Source organism: Notothenia rossii, assembly GCF_949606895.1.
Source record: "Notothenia rossii genome assembly, chromosome: 3".
Taxonomy (NCBI): domain Eukaryota; kingdom Metazoa; phylum Chordata; class Actinopteri; order Perciformes; family Nototheniidae; genus Notothenia; species Notothenia rossii.
In genome coordinates this window covers 93,033,033-93,051,349 of record NC_136901.1, presented here as the reverse complement: position 1 = coordinate 93,051,349, position 18,317 = coordinate 93,033,033, and the positions used below count along the sequence as shown (strand labels likewise).

The 18,317-nt window shown below is 42.0% G+C and overlaps 1 protein-coding gene across 1 annotated transcript; it reads right to left on the bottom strand.

Moving 5' to 3' along the window:
* Nucleotides 1–3,486: 3,486 nt before the first annotated feature.
* On the bottom strand, nucleotides 3,487–17,611 carry LOC307033080 (uncharacterized protein; the record flags this gene model as incomplete). The annotated part of the gene is made up of 3 exons (XM_079671349.1): nucleotides 3,487–5,653; nucleotides 16,758–16,793; nucleotides 17,434–17,611. 3 exons carry the CDS (start codon nucleotides 17,609–17,611, stop codon nucleotides 3,939–3,941), a joined length of 1,929 nt encoding a protein of 642 aa, XP_079527475.1. The 3' UTR covers nucleotides 3,487–3,938.
* Between the last annotated feature and the right edge of the window lie 706 nt (nucleotides 17,612–18,317).

Here is an 18,317-nt window from a genome sequence, read left to right as displayed (position 1 = left end):
ATATAACAATCAAAACGAAATAAGTAGTATTAAGTATTAGGGCTAAGAAAATATTGTACATGTGAAATAGTTGTATGTATTGATTTAAATTGACATGCATCCGCTGCATCCGCTAAGAAAAATAGTCCGTTGTTACCGTTTGAGCTAACGTACCAACGGCACTGAACATATTACATATTACCTACCATATTACGTTATATACTTCTTACCTTCGATTTCTCTTATTCTTCTCCTCATTCGTCTTTGTTTTTCTTCAAGTTTGTATTGTATTTCTTCAAGTTTTATCTTGTTGGTCGAATGTACTTAAGCGTCGGCTAAATGCAATGTAATGTATTGATCAAAATCACAATGCGTGACATCATTACCTCGTCACGTCGTACGTCGTGACGTCACTGGTATGAGACGGACCCCGAACACATATGGTACCCCGAACACATATGGTACCCACACCTTTCTCATTTCTCTAACTCCCCTCCTCGACTCCCCTCCTCGACTCCTATCCTCGAGACTTAGTCCCGCCCATAGGAGATGCGAGCGGAGGAGCCGAGGAGGGGAACCGAGGAGAGAGGAGGGGAAGCAGCAGGCGGTTAGAGAAATGAGAACTCCTCTCCTCTGAGCGGTCATTTTAAAGAGACGTCCATTAATGATGACAGGAGACACAGCAGCTCTCTGTCTGATGGACAGATGTGTTCATGATGACTTATATATTTTCTTTGATTCATTCACAGTGCGGTATAATGAGACAATAACAGGCTACAGATGCGGACACACACACACACACATATATTTAAATAAATATATACAATTTCAGAATCAAACAGAGCACTCTCATAATAACGTAACACTATCAGAGACTGGATATATCCCCCCCCCCCTCTCCCCACCGGTCTGTCCGCTGCATCTACGCACACACTGTACCACGCACACCTACACACTGTACCACACACACGCACCAACAGCTAACAGCCGTTGTGTATTTTATTATGTGAAGCACTAAATGGCTTTAGAAAAATATCGACTCTTTGTTTGTAGATATCTACTAAACTAAAGCAAATAAAGAGAGTGGGCCTGTTATACGAGAAATGAGAAAGGGCCCGGACCTTTTCTCACTTCGTCAAATCCCCCTCCTCGACTCCTCGGTCCTCCAGTAATGACCCGGAAATGAATTTCAGCGCGCCATGTTGAAGGACATCTCATTTCTCTAAATGCACTTCGAGGACCGAGGATCGAGCGTCGAGGCCCCCTGACTTAAGCACTCCCCCACGGACTAAACCCAGATGATCACACCCTACAGAACCTCATGCCCCTGGTAACCCTAAAAGGGGGGTGGATTTTGCGGTGCTTTACCGTCCGCCCATCAGCATCCATATTCGGCCTTATTCACGGCACCACCACCCCTTTTGTGGAGGATATTCTCATGCTCCTGGTAACCCTTTAAATAGTCTGATACTACCAGGGCTCATCAATGCACTTTACAAGCCAGAAATAATGTTTCAATGGTCGGGAAAAGTGTTTGTAAACGTCTGGAAGAGAGTTTTAGCCTGTCATTTTGGTCAATGTTAAATGATATCGTGCAAAATTACAGGCTAAAACCTAATAAGTGTTTGAAAGGCGGGGAAAAGTTCTTTAAAATAGTCTGATACATCCAGGGTGCATCACCGCATTTAACAAGCCAGGGAAGGTGTCTGAATCTTGGGTAAACATTGTTTAAATAGTCTGGTACCTGGCACTGTATCTGCCCCTGGGAAGCCTTCAAGGTTATATTCATGTTTTATTATTTATTTAATTATCACATGATTTTTACAAAAACAGTATACACAGTATACATAATAAAAACATGATTAGCGGGGGCCCGGGGACCATATTAGCCGTCTAACTTGTACGGTGCACCGGGGAACACAGGTTGAGTCCACGGCCCCTGCCCCCTCACCAGGAGTATCAACCGGCCCTGAAGAAGAGGTATCGCTGCTCTCAGCCCCTCCTCAATGAAATCAGACACCCGTTTTTTTTCTGAGTCCTCTCAAAAACCGGGTTTCCGATTTCGTGCTGACAGTAGTCTGAAATGGATAAATGAATTTTTTTGACGGAGAGGGGGAAGCTTGGTTTCCCCTCTCCGTTGTAAGTTTCAACGGAGAAGTGGAAAAGTGTCCGGGGCTTTGGCCCGAAGCGCCAACAGGTTGAGCTTTTTCGAGCACCTTCTCTCCGCTTCTCCGTTGGCACTCTGCCGTTTTTTCTAATTGTGCTAACTCCAGGACAGAGACCGCGGCGTCAGCAGCTCGTTTGCGTAATCTTCCTTCAGAGAAAAGTACTCCGGTTTCAACGCGATTGGTACTTAGTGCCCTGGGGTAATAAGTGCCGGGGGACAAAGTGCCGGCACTAAGTACAAAGTACGCGGTGTGAACTGAGCAAGGCACCTTTGACGACACTGATACCCGGGAATTACATATGGCAGCCCACTGCTCCTATCACTAGGATAGGTGAAATGCAGAATGTACATTTCCCCTCTGTGGGACGATTCATGATATATTCTTCTCCATGTACACACTTCAAATGCTGTATTATTTACTCGAGGAACTTATACTATACCTAATTGTTAATTATATAATTGTTTTCTGCTACTTAACACCTCAACATTATATCTCAGATGAAAATATATAACTTTTTGTGGCACCATTTTTATTTTAAAGCTTATTTTACAGATTCAGATTTTTGTACAAAATAAAATCAACTAAATTATCAAATTATCAAAAAATAAATTACGCAGCAGCATAGCCAATAATGTTATTAAAAATAGCTCCAACTTTATCAGCTTAAATATTAAGGTGATTAACAAATTGATAAATAGTACTTTTAAATGTGGTATTTAGATGTTTACACTGCAAAAAGTATAATCATTTGTAATATTTGTATTCTTTCTATATCCCTGATAATCTTCAAAACCCTTTCTGGTTCTTTGACGGCTCTATCCAGACTATCTTCTGGTTATTCTCTGCATCAATCCCTATTATCTCTTACGACAACAAAAAACAACATCTTGGACATAACTGCAAGACTGTAACCTCTTCACATTCTGTTGAAATTGTGAGTCAATTACCAGCCATCTTTTACACATTGCTGTTTTGAATCATTAATATGTGGATGACAGTTGAACTGGATGATTTAACATTTATGCCATCTGCTGGAAAGAAGACGTGTCGCTCTGTTGGCGTCGTTTGGACAATAAAAACAGAGTGAAGCTCTCATACTATAAACAATCTTTGAGTCCAGACACCGTCCTGCAGAGAGCACACAACCCAACAGCACGTTTTTGGTCTAGCATCACTTTCCAAAACGTTTGCATTAAGACACTAACACTAGCTGGTCCATTGTAAAGGTCAGTCCACCTTAAATGAGCAGTGGGTGATCAGCAGGTGAAAGGCAGGACACGGGAACTTGGTCCTGAGGAGATGTAACGATTATTAAACAAGAAATAGTCGAGTCAAGGGGTCAAAGAAATGAACATTTGTCATTATTAGTGAATCGGTTGCAGATGGGTGAAAACAGGCTTAGGGAGTAACGTATTACATGTAACAGCATTAGGTCATCAGGACACAAAATAGGAAAATGTATTCCCTTACAGTTACAGAAGTAAAAACACTCCGATAACAGGTACATTTATGTAAAACAGGGCTCATTAACAGGATAGCAATGATACAAAACATTTAGAAATAAAGAACAATACATCAAATCATCCTATATGGAAACTTGGAGCCCTCAATCCAAATAAAATGGTTCATCAACAGTCAGTGGTTAACGTATACATCAGAATGACAAAAACATTAAACATATTGTCCACTTATGTTGATAAAAATGGAGCTCATTTAAGTCTTATATGGATGTTGTACAACAATGTTAATCCAGTCAGACAGATTTCTCTCACGTGTGAACAGTCATAAGACTTATTCATTGTCCTCTCCATCAGCTTCTGTTTCCATGTGTTCAGCTGAGCTGCTGATTGGAGGCTCTGCCTCTCCGTTATCCTCAGTTTGAATTTCATTAAGCTGTGAGGACTGACGACCAACACACTTGTGCCTTTGGAAACGACCACGCCATTTAAATCTTTTGTCACAAACATTGCAGCTGTATATTTCCTCTCCTGTGTGGACTCTCATGTGTGTCTTTAAATTCATATTCACGGAAAAAGATTTCTTACAGACTGAGCATTTGAATGGTTTCTCTCCTGTGTGGACTCTCATGTGTGTCTTTAAATTTCCACTCTGTGAAAAGGCTTTCTTACAGACTGAGCAGCTGTGTGCTTTCTCTCCTGTGTGGACTGTCATGTGTTCCTTTAAACTTCCACTGTGTGAAAAAGCTTTCTTACAGACTGAGCAGATGTGTGCTCTCTCTCCTGTGTGGACTGTCATGTGTTTGTTTAAACTTCCACTCAGTGAAAAAGCTTTCTTACAGACTAAGCAGCTGTGTGCTTTATCTCCTGTGTGGACTCTCATGTGTGTCTTTAAATTTCCACTCAGTGAAAAAGCTTTCATACAGACTGAGCAGCTGTGTGCTTTCTCTCCTGTGTGGACTCTCATGTGTGTCTTTAAACTTCCACTGTGTGAAAAAGCTTTCTTACAGACTGAGCAGCTGTATGGTTTCTCTCCTGTGTGGATTCTCATGTGTGCCTTTAAATTGATATTCAGTGAAAAAGCTTTCTTACAAACTGAGCATTTGAATGGTTTCTCTCCTGTGTGGACTCTCATGTGTTCCTTTAAACTTCCACTCTGTGAAAAAGCTTTCTTACAGACTGAGCAGCTGTGTGGTATCTCTCCTGTGTGGACACTCATGTGTTCCTTTAAAGTTCCACTCTGTGAAAAAGCTTTCTCACAAACTGAGCATTTGAATGGTTTCTCTCCTGTGTGGATTCTCATGTGTGTCTTTAAATGTGTATTCAGTGGAAAAGCTTTCTCGCAAATTGAGCATTTGAATGGTTTCTCTCCTGTGTGGAATATCATGTGTGTCTTTAAATGTATATTCTGTGAAAAAGCTTTCTCACAAACTGAGCAGTGAAAGGGTTTCTCTCCTGTGTGGATTCTCATGTGTCGATTTAGATCTTTTCTATATCTAAAAGCTTTCTGACAGATTGAGCAGCTGAATGGTTTCTTTTCAGCACTAGGTCGGGGATCACTGAAAGATTCTTGTCTATCTTTCAGTGAGTTTGAGCCTGAGGCAGGTTCTCTGGTCTCCTTCCAATCAGCACTGTGTTCAGCATCAGGTTCAGAAGAGTCATCAGAGTCTTCAGAAGAGTCTCCAGTGTGGTCCTCAGTCTTTGGTTGTAAACTGCTCTCTGGATCTGAGTTCCTGGCTGGTTCTGGTCCTCGGCAGTCCTCTACATCAGCTTCTGTTTCCATGTGTTCAGTTTGTCTTTGATGAGGCTGTGAGGACTGAGGTTTCCCTTTATCATCTTCACTCTTCAGAGGGTCAGGAGTGAAAGTGGACTTGGTGATATCAGCCTCCTCCAGCTCCTGAAGCTGCTCTCCCTCCTGACTGATCCTGAGTTCCTCCTGTTCCTGCTTAATGTGTGGGGGGGGCTCTGGGTCCTCCTGGTCCAGACTGGAGCTCCACTCCTGCTGGTCAGGGAGAGGCTCTTCTTTAACCACCACCAGCTGCTGGACATCTGCAGGAAACAGGAAACACACTGTTATATCAGTCTTGGACCTAGTCAATATAATAAGTTATGTTATTGAATTACAGTTTCCAGAGAAGAGAGGCCCATCGTCTCTTTCGCAATTATTAGGGGTGAGCGGAAGTGCAAAGAGGCCCTCCTCAGGATAATACAGTTAAGTCTTGTTAGTTAGGTGGTTCATATCCTGACAGGGTATGAATTACACCTAAAGAGGTCACGAGATAATGACATTTCGACATCTGGAACATATGTGGGTGTGTTGGCTAATGTAAGGGAAATGGTGTGTGCGTTCATTACAGCTGCTATATACACTGAGCAAAAATATAAACGCAACACTTTTGTTTTTGCTTCCATTTTTCATCAAATGAACTCAAAGATCTAAAACATTTTCTACATACACAAAATAACAATTTCTCTCAAATATTGTTCACAAATCTGTGATAGTGAGCACTTCTCCTTTGCCGAGATAATCCATCCCACCTCACAGGTGTGGCATATCAAGATGCTGATTAGACAGCATGATTATTGCACAGGTGTGTCTTAGGCTGGCCACAATAAAAGGCCACTCTGAAACGTGCAGTTTTGCTTTATTGGGGGGGGTCTGGGGGGGTCCGAAAACCCTAAGGTTAAACCCTAATCCTAACATGTCACCCATTGAGCATGTTTGGGATGCTCTGGATCGGCGTATACGACAGCGTGTTCCAGTTCCTGCCAATATCCAGCAACTGTACTTTTCCAACCGCAACAAGTAATAAACCGGTGTGTTTATTGTGCAACGAAAGTATATCCGTGATGAAAGAATACAACGTAAAGCGACACTACAACTCAAATAAAGGCTCGTTTTCTGCCAGTTTCCCCTTGGGCTCAAAGGAACGGAGAAGGAAAGTACAGGGACAACTAGCATCATTTGAACGGAGTCAAGTGGCTTTTAGTCCTTTTGCACGGAACAAGAGAGAGCTACGATAGCATCCCTGCGAGTAGCCTGGACACTAGCCAGACAGAAAAGGCCCTTTACCGACGCGGAGACCGTTAAAGAGTTTATGCTTGCTGTCATTGATGAAGTGGTTATTGACCAAAAAGTGAAAGACAGCATCGCTTCAGCCATTAAAAAAGTATCTCTCTCTGACACAACAACACTTCGCAGAGTGGAACTACTTGCAAAGGATGTGTCGGGGAAGGTTTTGGAAAACCTTCCAAAAGCAGAGTTTATATCAATCGCTGTGGACGAAACAACTGAATGTACTGACATCGCCCAGCTGTGCATCTATCTGAGATTTTTCGATGGAGTTCGCTTTAGGGAAGAACTTCTGGGGCTTATTCCGTTGGAGGGACACACTACAGATGAGGTTATCTTTCAAAATATAGTCTCGTTTTTTAACAAACGTCAACTGGATTTAAAAAAAGTTTGCCTGTTGGTCACTGATGGCGCTCCAGCTATGATCGGCAGAGTGCAGGGGCTGGTGGCACGTCTATCTGCCATAGCCCCACACATGCAGTATTTACACTGTATAATTCATCAATCTGTGTTGTGTGCAAAGCTCAGTGGTGATTTGAAAAACACCATGGACATTGTCAGGAACATTGTGAATTTCCTTCGCTCAACATCCAGCCTACAACACCGCCTGTTCCGTCAGCTGCTTGCTGACACGTCTGCTGAACACACGGACTTACTCGTCCATAACGATGTCCGAAGGATCAGCAAAGGAAAGGTCCTGGATTGTTTCTGTGAATTCCGCCAGGAGATTGTGTCTTTTCCTTCGCACGTGTAAGCACAAACGAGCTACAAACCTCTTGGAGCGCATCTTAGATGAACAGTTTATGGCAGAAGTTTACTGTGACATTTTTGGACCCCTCAACACTTTGAATTGCGAACTGCAGGGTCGCGAAAAGTCTATCGCTGATTTGGTTGAAAGACTTTGTGCCTTCAAGACAAAGCTAACGATCTTCAAAACAGACCTAATGACTAGGGATGTCCCGATCACCTTTTTTTGCTCCCGATCCGATTCCGATCATTTGATTTTGACAATTTGCCGATACTAATTTTTCCCGATCCGATCTTTATGCAATGCATTAAGAGAAAAAAAAGCATTCAAGTTGTCCCTTAAGGTTATTTTTTTATTTAAATGGATATTCTATCCAACATGGATATAGCTTCTTTCTTTCACAGCAGCATTGGATCAGTTCAGTTGTGCAGCATTGGATCAAAAAAATAAAAATAAAGCTTTCAGTACTCGTTAGCTTACTGCTACAATTAGACACTGCGCCCTGCCCACTCTGTTGCCAGATTTGAGAGAAATAAGCAACCAGGTCTATGAAAACAAGCCCCAAAGAAGCAACACATACATGATGTTGTGTAATTTGAAACCAAAGCTAAGGCCTCAGGATGACTTTAAGACTTGAACATGGTAATTTTTTATTTGTAACATTGAATACAACATTTAAAAAAAGTATTTATAAAAAAAAAAAAAAAAAATCCCATCCCCGATTTTTTTCTCCCGATTCCGATCTTTTGAAAATCACGTGATCGGCTCCGATCCCCGATCACGTGATCGGATCGGGACATCTCTACTAATGACAACAAAACTGATGCACTTCCCAAAACTGTGCATTTATGACCACATCACCTGGAGCAAACATAACGCAAGTCATGACAGACTTCATTACAACATTGACTGATAACTTTACTGACAGATTCCAAGGCTTCAGCATTCCAATTGAGGTATTGCAGTTTGCCCATGACCCGTTTTCCATCAAGCCTGATGCAGACTTCTGTGTAAAAGTAAAAGAGGTAATATCTTGCATTGATGAGAGCCTCTTTCAGATGGAGCTGGTTGATTTGCAGTCTTCCTTTGCTTTAAAACAGCTCCTGCAGTCTGAGGGTGTAGTGAACTTTTGGTCAAACCATGTTAGCCAGTATCAGTACAATGAGGAAGGTGGCTTTGCTTATACTGACAATGTTTGGATGCCATCAAAACAAGGGCACGTTGCTCCATGACCAATTAGAAGTTGCATGAGTGTCTCAGGATTGCTCTTACCACTTATGAGCCAAACTATGCTAAATCAAGGTAGAGTAATTTCTCTCACCGACTCAAACAGGCTAAACATGACAGAAGTCTGATGCATGGTATGTATGCAGATCAGTTTTTATGGTCATTCATTTTATGGTCATTCAAACACGCCTACTTACTGTTTTGCAAATTGTAAAAATGTTTCCAAGATATGAATGTTATTGTGAGTTTGATGGCTATTGTTTTACTATGTTCTATTTGCATTTAGTATTACATTTTATGGATTTGTGTTGTCTACAAAGCACCCTATGTATGCTTGGAAGTGTTGAGGATTATAAACACGGCTACTTACTTTTAATGTGATGAATACTGTTTTATTATATTCATCTTGTTTTGTACATTAGTGGACATGGAACTGTTGGGGGAAAAACCTCATGTCTCCTTAGTTTTAAAGATGCAACATTTTGCACTTTTGTGTCGAGCCTTGTAACCAAACCTTTACAATTTTTTTATGGACTGGTTGCTTTCTGTAATGATTTCTGTTGATAAAATTAAATTTAAAAAAAAGGGATGCACTTCACTAGTTCATTTAATGTATTAGCATCTATTAACACTACTGTAAGCAAGAGTTATTTGTAGTGATTCCTTGAAAAAGTATTGCGTGGCCCACAAACCCCCAGTGATTTTCCTATTTGGCTCACTTGCTAATGAAGTTGAATTGCCCTGCCCTAAAGGTTAATGGAGAGAAAAAAAAGTTGTACCGGTGCGCCAAGTAGGAAGTGGAGCACAGAGGAGACAACCTTTTAATTGCAGACGGTTATGTTTATGTGGAGAAATGGCAGTGCATACATTATTTGAGATATATTTCAAACTCTGACTTCATTTAGGGACATTTTGGCCAGGGGTTTAGAGCTATTTGCTTAAGCACCGGAATCCCTGCGGCACCAGTGGCCTGTACTACGAAGCAGGATTTACTATTTACTATTCATTCATGAAGTATGACGCTGCGCTGTCAGCACGCTTCTCCATGTTTGTGATTGGTCAAATCTTGCTAACCCCGTCCCTTTCACGTGAACGTGCTCTCAGCCGGACAGAGAAACCCTGGTTGATTTACTGAGTTGATAACCAGCTTCGTAGGACCGTTTAGCGAGATCGCGTTTGTTAGGGTTAGTTAAGCCGGGTAACTCAAACATATCCAGGGTCTGTTGAACTGGCTTCGTCGTACAGGGCACTGGAAGCAGTAACGTGTAACTCAGCAGAATCTGAGAAGAGCAGCACCAGCTGCAAAGAGCTGTGCCTTTTACTGTTTACTTCACTGCGTTTCCCTTCATTAGAACAGCTGAATAGAGATCAAGGCTGCTACGTCTAACCACACACACCTCTATTGAACTGCCCGATTATTCCCCTCGTTTTATGAAGGAGATGTCCGCTCACCAGGGCGCATGATGTGTGTGTGTTTGTGTTCAGCTCAGCTCTGTGTGTGTGTTTGGTGTGTATGTGTGCGTCCGACACCGGCATTTGTTTTCAAATGACCAAGAACAGTAATTTACACACATCTGGTTCTCCATAGTTATATGTGTATTCCCAAGTGAAAGAAATGTGTTTAATCTCGATGTAGTGCTATAGTCCTGCCGGAGTGCACCGGAATACACACACACACAACTAATAATATGGCGTGATAATCGGGCAGTTCGATGTGTTTTACCATAAGAAAGTATCTTGTGCGAACGAGAAAGTATATCCTGCGCACAAATTAATAAAATGTGGCCTCGTTTTATTAATTTTTCTCTCTATGAACCCTCCAGGGCTCCGTATGTATATCTCTCTCAGAATATATATTCGGTGTATATTTACGACAGGCCGTGGTATATGCTCATCACAGCTAAGGGGCGTGGTTCGGCCCGACGGTCTCTATTTGGCGGTTCGTCACTTCCGTTTCCTCCTGGAAGGCCGGGAGTTTGCGGCGTTCGTGGATTACAAGCCGCTTACTTTCTGCATGTCCAAAGTGGCCGAACCTAGGGCCCTATAAATTCCGTTTTCATTTTCACCAAATTCCGTTTTGTGTCTTTCTAAATTCCGTTTTAATTTTTTAGAATTCTGTTTTTTCCGTTTTTTTCCGTTTTAATGTTTTGGAATTCTGTTTTTTTCCGTTTTTTTCCGTTTTAATGTTTTGGAATTCTGTTTTTTTAACCTATTTACTCGTATTTTACCACAAAAAAGGGTGTGTTTTAATGTTTTCAAATAAAATGTACACTAAATAGAAATGACCTCCCATTTATTGAGGCGACACAATATTGCACATTCCCTCAATACTTTATTTACTTGAAAAACTTGCAACAAAACATTGCACTTCAAGTTCCAACAAAAGTTTTCTTTTGAGCTGTAAACTTTCTAGTGAAAACAAATGGCATTTCAAAAAATAAAGTGCTCAACAAAAGTTAGCTTATGAGCTGTCAACTTTCCAGTGAAAACAAATGACATTTAAAAAAAAAAATAAAGCGCTCAATTAGCCTTTTTTTTCTTCAAGTGAAAAATGACAGCTTTAAACAAAACACTCAATTTCAGAGTCATTCAAAACATAAATCAAATTTAAAATATATTTTCCACAGTGCATAAAGTGCATCAAAAACAAGGCAAAAAAGTAGCAGGAAGTTTCTGAGTTATGAAACAACTTTCAAACTATATAAAGTGACTCTGAACAAATATCCAACTTGTAGGACTACTTAGTCCTTGCGAGCAAGTATCTTGTCTCTTCTAAGTTTCCCACCTAGCAGAGACATCGCCATTGAAATACATGATTGCCAGCCTCTTTGTGTTGAGCTCAGTGAGTGTCTCTCGCTTGTCTGTGAGGAGAGTTTTGTATTTGCTGAAGCTCCTCTCACAGTCAACTGAGCTGACTGGGAAGTAGATGTAGGGCACGGCCACTTCTGCAACTCTTGGAAATCGTGCACTCATGCCTCTCCAGTAGTTTGCAAGCTCCATATCAGTGGGCAGGGGTTCCCTGGACAAACAGTGCTGATAGGCCATCCACTGTTCACTTAGCTCTGCTGATGGGTTAGCCATGGGCTTCAGTGTTGTGTAGGCTTCAATCCGCTTTTCCATTGCTGGAGCCTGCCTGGGATCAAACACCCGGGCCAGCCGGTAAACATCTCTGGCTGGATGCGTGTCCCAGTGCTTCGAGAACTTTGTGAAAGCCAAATGGAAGGCATCATGGAGATTGTCGAGCACCTCCCTCTTCTCTCGAACCCCCATTTGTCTCAGCAACTCATCTGTCTCGGGCCCATATCCACATGTTTTCGCTGTTCCATTAACCAGGTAAGAGCCAAGCTCCTCCATGACATTGTATGCAGACACTGCTGTGGGTCTGTGGGTTCCTTCCAGGATGGTCAGGGATGTTATCAGTTTGCAGCAGCCCTCGGCGATGAAGGTTAGCTTGAGAGTGAGGGTCTGCACCATCTCCTCTGTTTCCACCTGGCTGAGGACGTTCTGTACTGCCATGGCTGTGGATTTCTCGGCCAACAGGAACTCTCTGTACAAGTGAACATACTTTGCATGATACTTGACAGCCTCAAACCAGCTATTCCATCTGGAACACAGCTTCAGGAGGAATCTTTGGCTGCACAATCTCCTTGTTGATCAGGTAGTTCACCCATCTTCGCTTTCTGGCAGGCTTCTTGAAGAAGACAGATCTTATCCATGTCACAAGTGAGGAAGCATCAGAGAAATATTTGAAATGCTGCCAGGTCTCACCCACCAGATTTATGACATGGCAGAGGCAGGTGACATGCACAGTGTTAGGCATCGCTCCTTTCAGGACCTCCCTGTATGCCTTCAGACAGTAGGCAGCATTGTCGGTGACTACTGCCCAGGCATCATTCAGATCCAGTCTGTTGCTGTTGAGTGAGGTTATAATGGCTTGGGAAACTGTTGAGAAGTTGCATTTATCCATGAAGACCACATCCACCAGAAAATATTGATTTTCAACACCTGTGATGAAAGAAGAAAACAAGCATATTACTAATTATCTCTTACACTGTTTTAAATGTCTATCTAGCTTATTGTTTTAGGTGTATTAATATATATATATTATAAATAAAAGGGGCATTTAGAATAAACAATATCAGTACAGCCACTGTCTGCCTCATTTTATTTATATATATATATATATATATTATATATATATTTTATTTTATTTATATTTATATATATATATATATTATATATATTTTATTTTATTTATATATATATATATATTATATATATATTATTTTATTTATATATATATATATATATACATAAAATGAGGCAGACAGTGGCTGTACTGACATTGTTTATTCTAAATCTGTTTATTCTAAATTTAAAATCGTTTTTTATCCTAGTATTGTAGGTGCATGTCACCAGTTTCCCCTGTGGGATCAGATGTTTTCTGATCCATCCATATTTATTTATTTTTTAATAAAATGTGTTATCCCATTATAATGATATATTGCAATAAAAGGTATTAGTGTTGACAAGAGACATCAGCTATGTTTCCCCCTCTGGAAGACAATGCTGCATCACGATTTGCACACAACATATTGTAAAGGAGTGTTCACTACGTTGTATTTTAGGATATTACATTAAGTATTAACTTACCAATGACGATGTTTAGCACGCTGCAATCTCTGGCATCAGTGGTCTCATCCACAACAATGGAAAACTTTTTCCCACGGATCTTCTGTAGCACCGAGGAGATGTGTTGCTCAAACACTCGGGGGAGGTGAAGTTGGCGGAGGCAGCTAACGTTTTCAGGTAGCGCTCCTCCCTGTCTGCAGTGCTTCATCAGAAACGGACGCAGTTTTACCATCTTCTCCAAGGGGATGTCGGCCTCAGCACACATAGCCACAAAATCCTCGACAAACGCTTTTCTTAATTCCCCTGACTTGAACGAAGCAGTAACGCTAGTCTGTAGGGACGTGGAGGGCTTGCTAGCATTAGCTTGACATTTTTCCCTGTTCCTAACGTGACTTTTGGATAACAGGTGGTCATCGCACGTATTTTTGCGCTTCCAGTCAACAGAGTGTTGACAAAATTTACAATACATCACGTCACCCGACACGTAGAAGTCAGCGGGGAACTGCTCTGCTCGTGATTGAGCGGATAGCCCCGTATTCCGTATCTTTTTAGCTGACGGAGGGACAGCCATGCTTGCATTTCACTTGTGTTTGTTGGGGGTGGCGGGACGGGACCGCATGAGACAGTGACGCAGGGGTGTGTTACGCTGATTAGCGTCCCCCGGGAAAGTTTTCCCAGGTTTTTTGTTTCACTTCCTCACGAAAACAGCATTTCAGTCTAATTATGTCAAATTCCGTGATTATCTGCTTTTTTCGGGAATTTCCGCGATTCCGTCCGCGATTCCGCGATCGCGGAAAATATAGGGCCCTACGAACCGTGGTCCGCCCGACAGCAACGCCAGCATTCGTACATCTTCGAGTACACCACGGACATACGACACATCACTGGCAAGGCTAACGTGGTCGCAAACTGCCTCTCCAGAGCAGTCATCGGAGCTGTGCAGCTGGGCCTCAATTACCTCCGCATGGGTGCTGACCAGGCCTCTGACCACGGGGTCCAGACCCTCAAGGTCTCGGTCACGGGATTACGCCTGGAGGAGGTCACGGTTGGTGACTCGGGCGCGAAGCTGTGGTGTGACATCTCCGCGGGCCAGCCTCGACCGCTAGTCCCTGCGGACTGGCGCCGACCAGTTTTTGAGGTGGTTCACAATTTTTCCCACCCTGGTAGGAAACTGTCCGTGAAGTTGGTGTCGCTGAAGTTGGTGTGGCAGGGGCTTAAGAAGGACGTGAGGTCCTGGGTCGACTCATGCATGGCTTGTCAACAGGCTAAGGTCCACCGCCATAATAGGGCACCTTTTGAGCTATTTGCGGTTCCTGAGAGGAGGTTTGACAATGTCAATGTCGACATCGTAGGCCCGCTTCCCCCCTCTCATGGTTTCACTTACCTGTTTACGATGGTGGACAGGAGGTCGGCTTCCGACGTCGCCCGCGCTTTCATCGGCAACTGGGTGGATAAGCTCCCGTGGGTTATGCTCGGCCTCAGGTGTGCCCCCAAAGAAGACCTGCAGTCCTCGTCGGCAGAGCTCGTCAATGGCCAGACGCTGCGGGTCCCCGGGGAATTCATCCCCGCCGCAACTGTGCCCTGGTCTGCGGCTGGACAGCGCTCCTCCCTGCTGGAGACCGCCGGGACATTCACGCCCGTCCCCACGTCGCAGCACAAGATGCCTGGTGGTGGACGTTGGTGGCAGGCCTGAGACTGTGTCCGTTGATTGGCTTAAGTCTGCTCACGTGGACGTTTCCAGGCTGTTGGAGTCAGTGTTAATTTCGTTAACGAAAACTATGACGAAAAATGTTCGGCAACAACCTTTTTTACATGACTAAGACGTGGCGATGGCGAGCTAAAAATAGTTTCTTGATAACGAAAACTTTGACGAAATGTATATTTAGTTTTCGTTGACGAGACGAGACCGGACTAAGGTGTTAATGGTGGACTATTGGACATTCAAAATGAAGGGTATTTCCCCCCAATTCCTCCTGTCCGTCTTGTCTGTCAAAATGCATCTTACATTTCTAACTTGCAATATCATTATTTCTGCTCTCTTCATTCCAGAAGAGCGATCTCCCTGTGTCTCTCTGTGTGCAGGGGGCGGGGCCTAACAGACACGCTGCAGCAGCACACAGAGATCTGCCGGGGACGGAGCGTTCAAAAGTATAGAGATACTCTACAAGGCTCGATGTGGACAAAGCTCGTATGCCATTAGTGTTATCGCGTTAGGTTGTTGACACGAGTAGAGTAGTCTGTCCAAACACCCGGCCAAAAGGCATCATATTCAATCGGAGAAATGCACAATTTTTGACATACTTAACTCGTTTTCTCCATTTCAGAATAATATATATGATATGTTTTATAATGATTGATCATTAAAGTGTTCTCAAAGCTGGTAAAGGTGCAGCTAGTTTGAATGACTTTGTATACTGCAGGGTAGCTGGTGGATTTACTCCAGGTGGAACTAAAGTCTGATTTAACACTTGATTAGATTTCACATCATTCATCCACATCTGTGAAGTAACTAAAGGTATTAAAGACATGTAGTGGAGTCAAAGTACACAGTAGCATAAAATGGCAATACTCAAGTAAAGTACAAGTACCTCAACATTTTACTCAAGTACAGTACAATATAATAACATAATTATATATATTTCATTTATTTCACATTTAAATAAAGCAATTAATTCGGTTAACAATTTGTTAGTTTTCCCTTTAAAAATAACAAAAAGTACCTACAAGAATACCGTTAAAGTACCGGATCGATAAGCAGTATCGATAAGACTAGTAGTACTGTAAAAAACCTTAACGATACCCATCCCTAGATATTACAAAGTAAAGTGTTAAGAGAGTGAAATGTTGCTTTATGAATTTGAACACACTGTCACATTGATTCCGATTTCAGAAACCTGTATTTGCCAAACTGAATTGATTTAAAGAGAGAAAACATTTTGACTATAAGTTGACTAAAATGTAATTTTTCATCGACTAAAACTAGACTAAAACGTTTTGAGTTTTCGTCGACTAAAACTAGACTAAAACTATGAAGGATAGAAATGACTAAAATGTGACTAAATCTAATAACCATTTTCGTCTAAAGACTAAGACTAAATCAAAAACAGCTGCCAAAATAAACACTGGTTGAAGTTGGCTCTGCCCCCACGTCGGGGCCCCCTCCCATGTCCGGCCCCCCGCCCCCTGTGGGGATGCCCTCGCCCTCGTTGGCGCCCCTGCCCTCGCCTGTGGACCCGCCCTCCTCGGCCCCTGTGGTCCGTACGCGCCGGGGTCGGGTGGTACTTCCTCCCAGGCGCGAGGGTTTTGACTATGGGTGAATTCTGGGGGGGGCTTGTGTGGTGATTGGCATTATTCACCCACGAAACTATGGGTTATTGTTCCGCACGGACATTTGAGTTAGCCGGACTTCCTGTTTACCCCGGTCTTGAAGTGTTTACATTTGTGTTAATGCTAAATAAAAGTCTAGCTTGTACCTCTGATACCCCGCCTCCGACTCCCGTCTCTCGGCACTACAATATACAGAATATATTATAAATACATGTTGGCAATAATTGATTGATGAGATTTTACATTCATTTATATTAATGTTTGAATTACTTTATGACCTTTGTACTAGTTCCCCTATTCTTTATCAAGTAACATTTTAGATGTGTTTACTTTATTATTGAACATATTTGTTATTGATTTTTTAAGGAATTATTCTCCCGCAATTTGAATTAATCCAAAGTTTTTTTTATTTGCTTTTTACACATTTAAAAAGAAAAGGTGAATAAATGAGCACATTAAAACTAAATGATCAATTTATGTCACATGTAATCAACTAGTGTGCCTGTATGGTTAATATTTAAATCAGTACATTAAATGGCATATTATTCAATGTATTTTTCAAAATATATTTATTTTGGTAGGTTTGCTCTTCCGTGACAAACTATAATTATTATAATTAAGTACATTTTGTCTTTACATACTTAAAGATATGAATGCAGTACTTTAACTGGTAATGGAGTATTTTCAGTGTGGTGTTTGTACTTTTACTTCAGGATCTACTACCTGCAGCAAGTGCTGATAAAGGGTCTAAAGGGTTATTAATGTGATAATAAAGTGTTACTGAAGAGTTTAAAGTGTTAATTAAGAGTAAAGGGAACAGACCTGCTCTGTGTATCCGAAGCTGAGGCTGTAAAACAGCGTCTAGTAGTTTCTGGAGCCTCTCGTTTTCCTCTTTGGAAAGAAACAGCTCCTCCTCGAGCTCTGCTATTGTTTGTTCTAACAGAGCAAATATCTCTTCAGAAGCAGCAGTGAGTCGCTGCTTCTTCACCGACAGCAGCATTTGGACTTTACTCATGTTTCCTAGATCACCTTTTCCTGCAGACTCCGTTAAACACACCGTTTCTCTCTCCATCAAACTCTCAATCTGACTAGTGTTGCTAACGTGTTTCCAGCTAGCATGCTAAGCTAGCTCCTATAGTCCGAGGTAAACGCTCCAGAAAAAAGAGCACAGAGTCCATTCAGAGGTTTATCCAGACACACAGTTGATGGATCAGTAGTGCTGGAGCTCACACACACTTTCTCAGGAACACAAGAGAGAACCGAAGCGACGAGACCTCACGTGCAGGGCTCGAGTTATGTCTGAGCCAATGGGAGCTGAGCTCCCACAAGGAGGTATGATGTCACTGCATCCGTGGGAGCTCAGACCTTGGGCTCAGACGCCTCGCTAATACATTACCAACAACCATTATTATTATTATTTATTTATTTGTATCGGGTCAGGCACAATGAGTTTACATTTATACAGTCAATATGTGTCCCTTCCCCCCCCCTCCCGGTCCTAGCTAGTAAAGTAAATAAATAGATACATATATAGGTAAAAATAAAGTAATGTAACAGATAATATTAAAAGTAAAAATAAAATTAATAGATATGGAAATAAAGAATAATAACAATAATACATGTACCCATATACTCACATATGTATACTGTTGGAGATTATTTCTGTCTTTACTTTAGATATTTAACCTTTCTGCCTGTTGACGTTT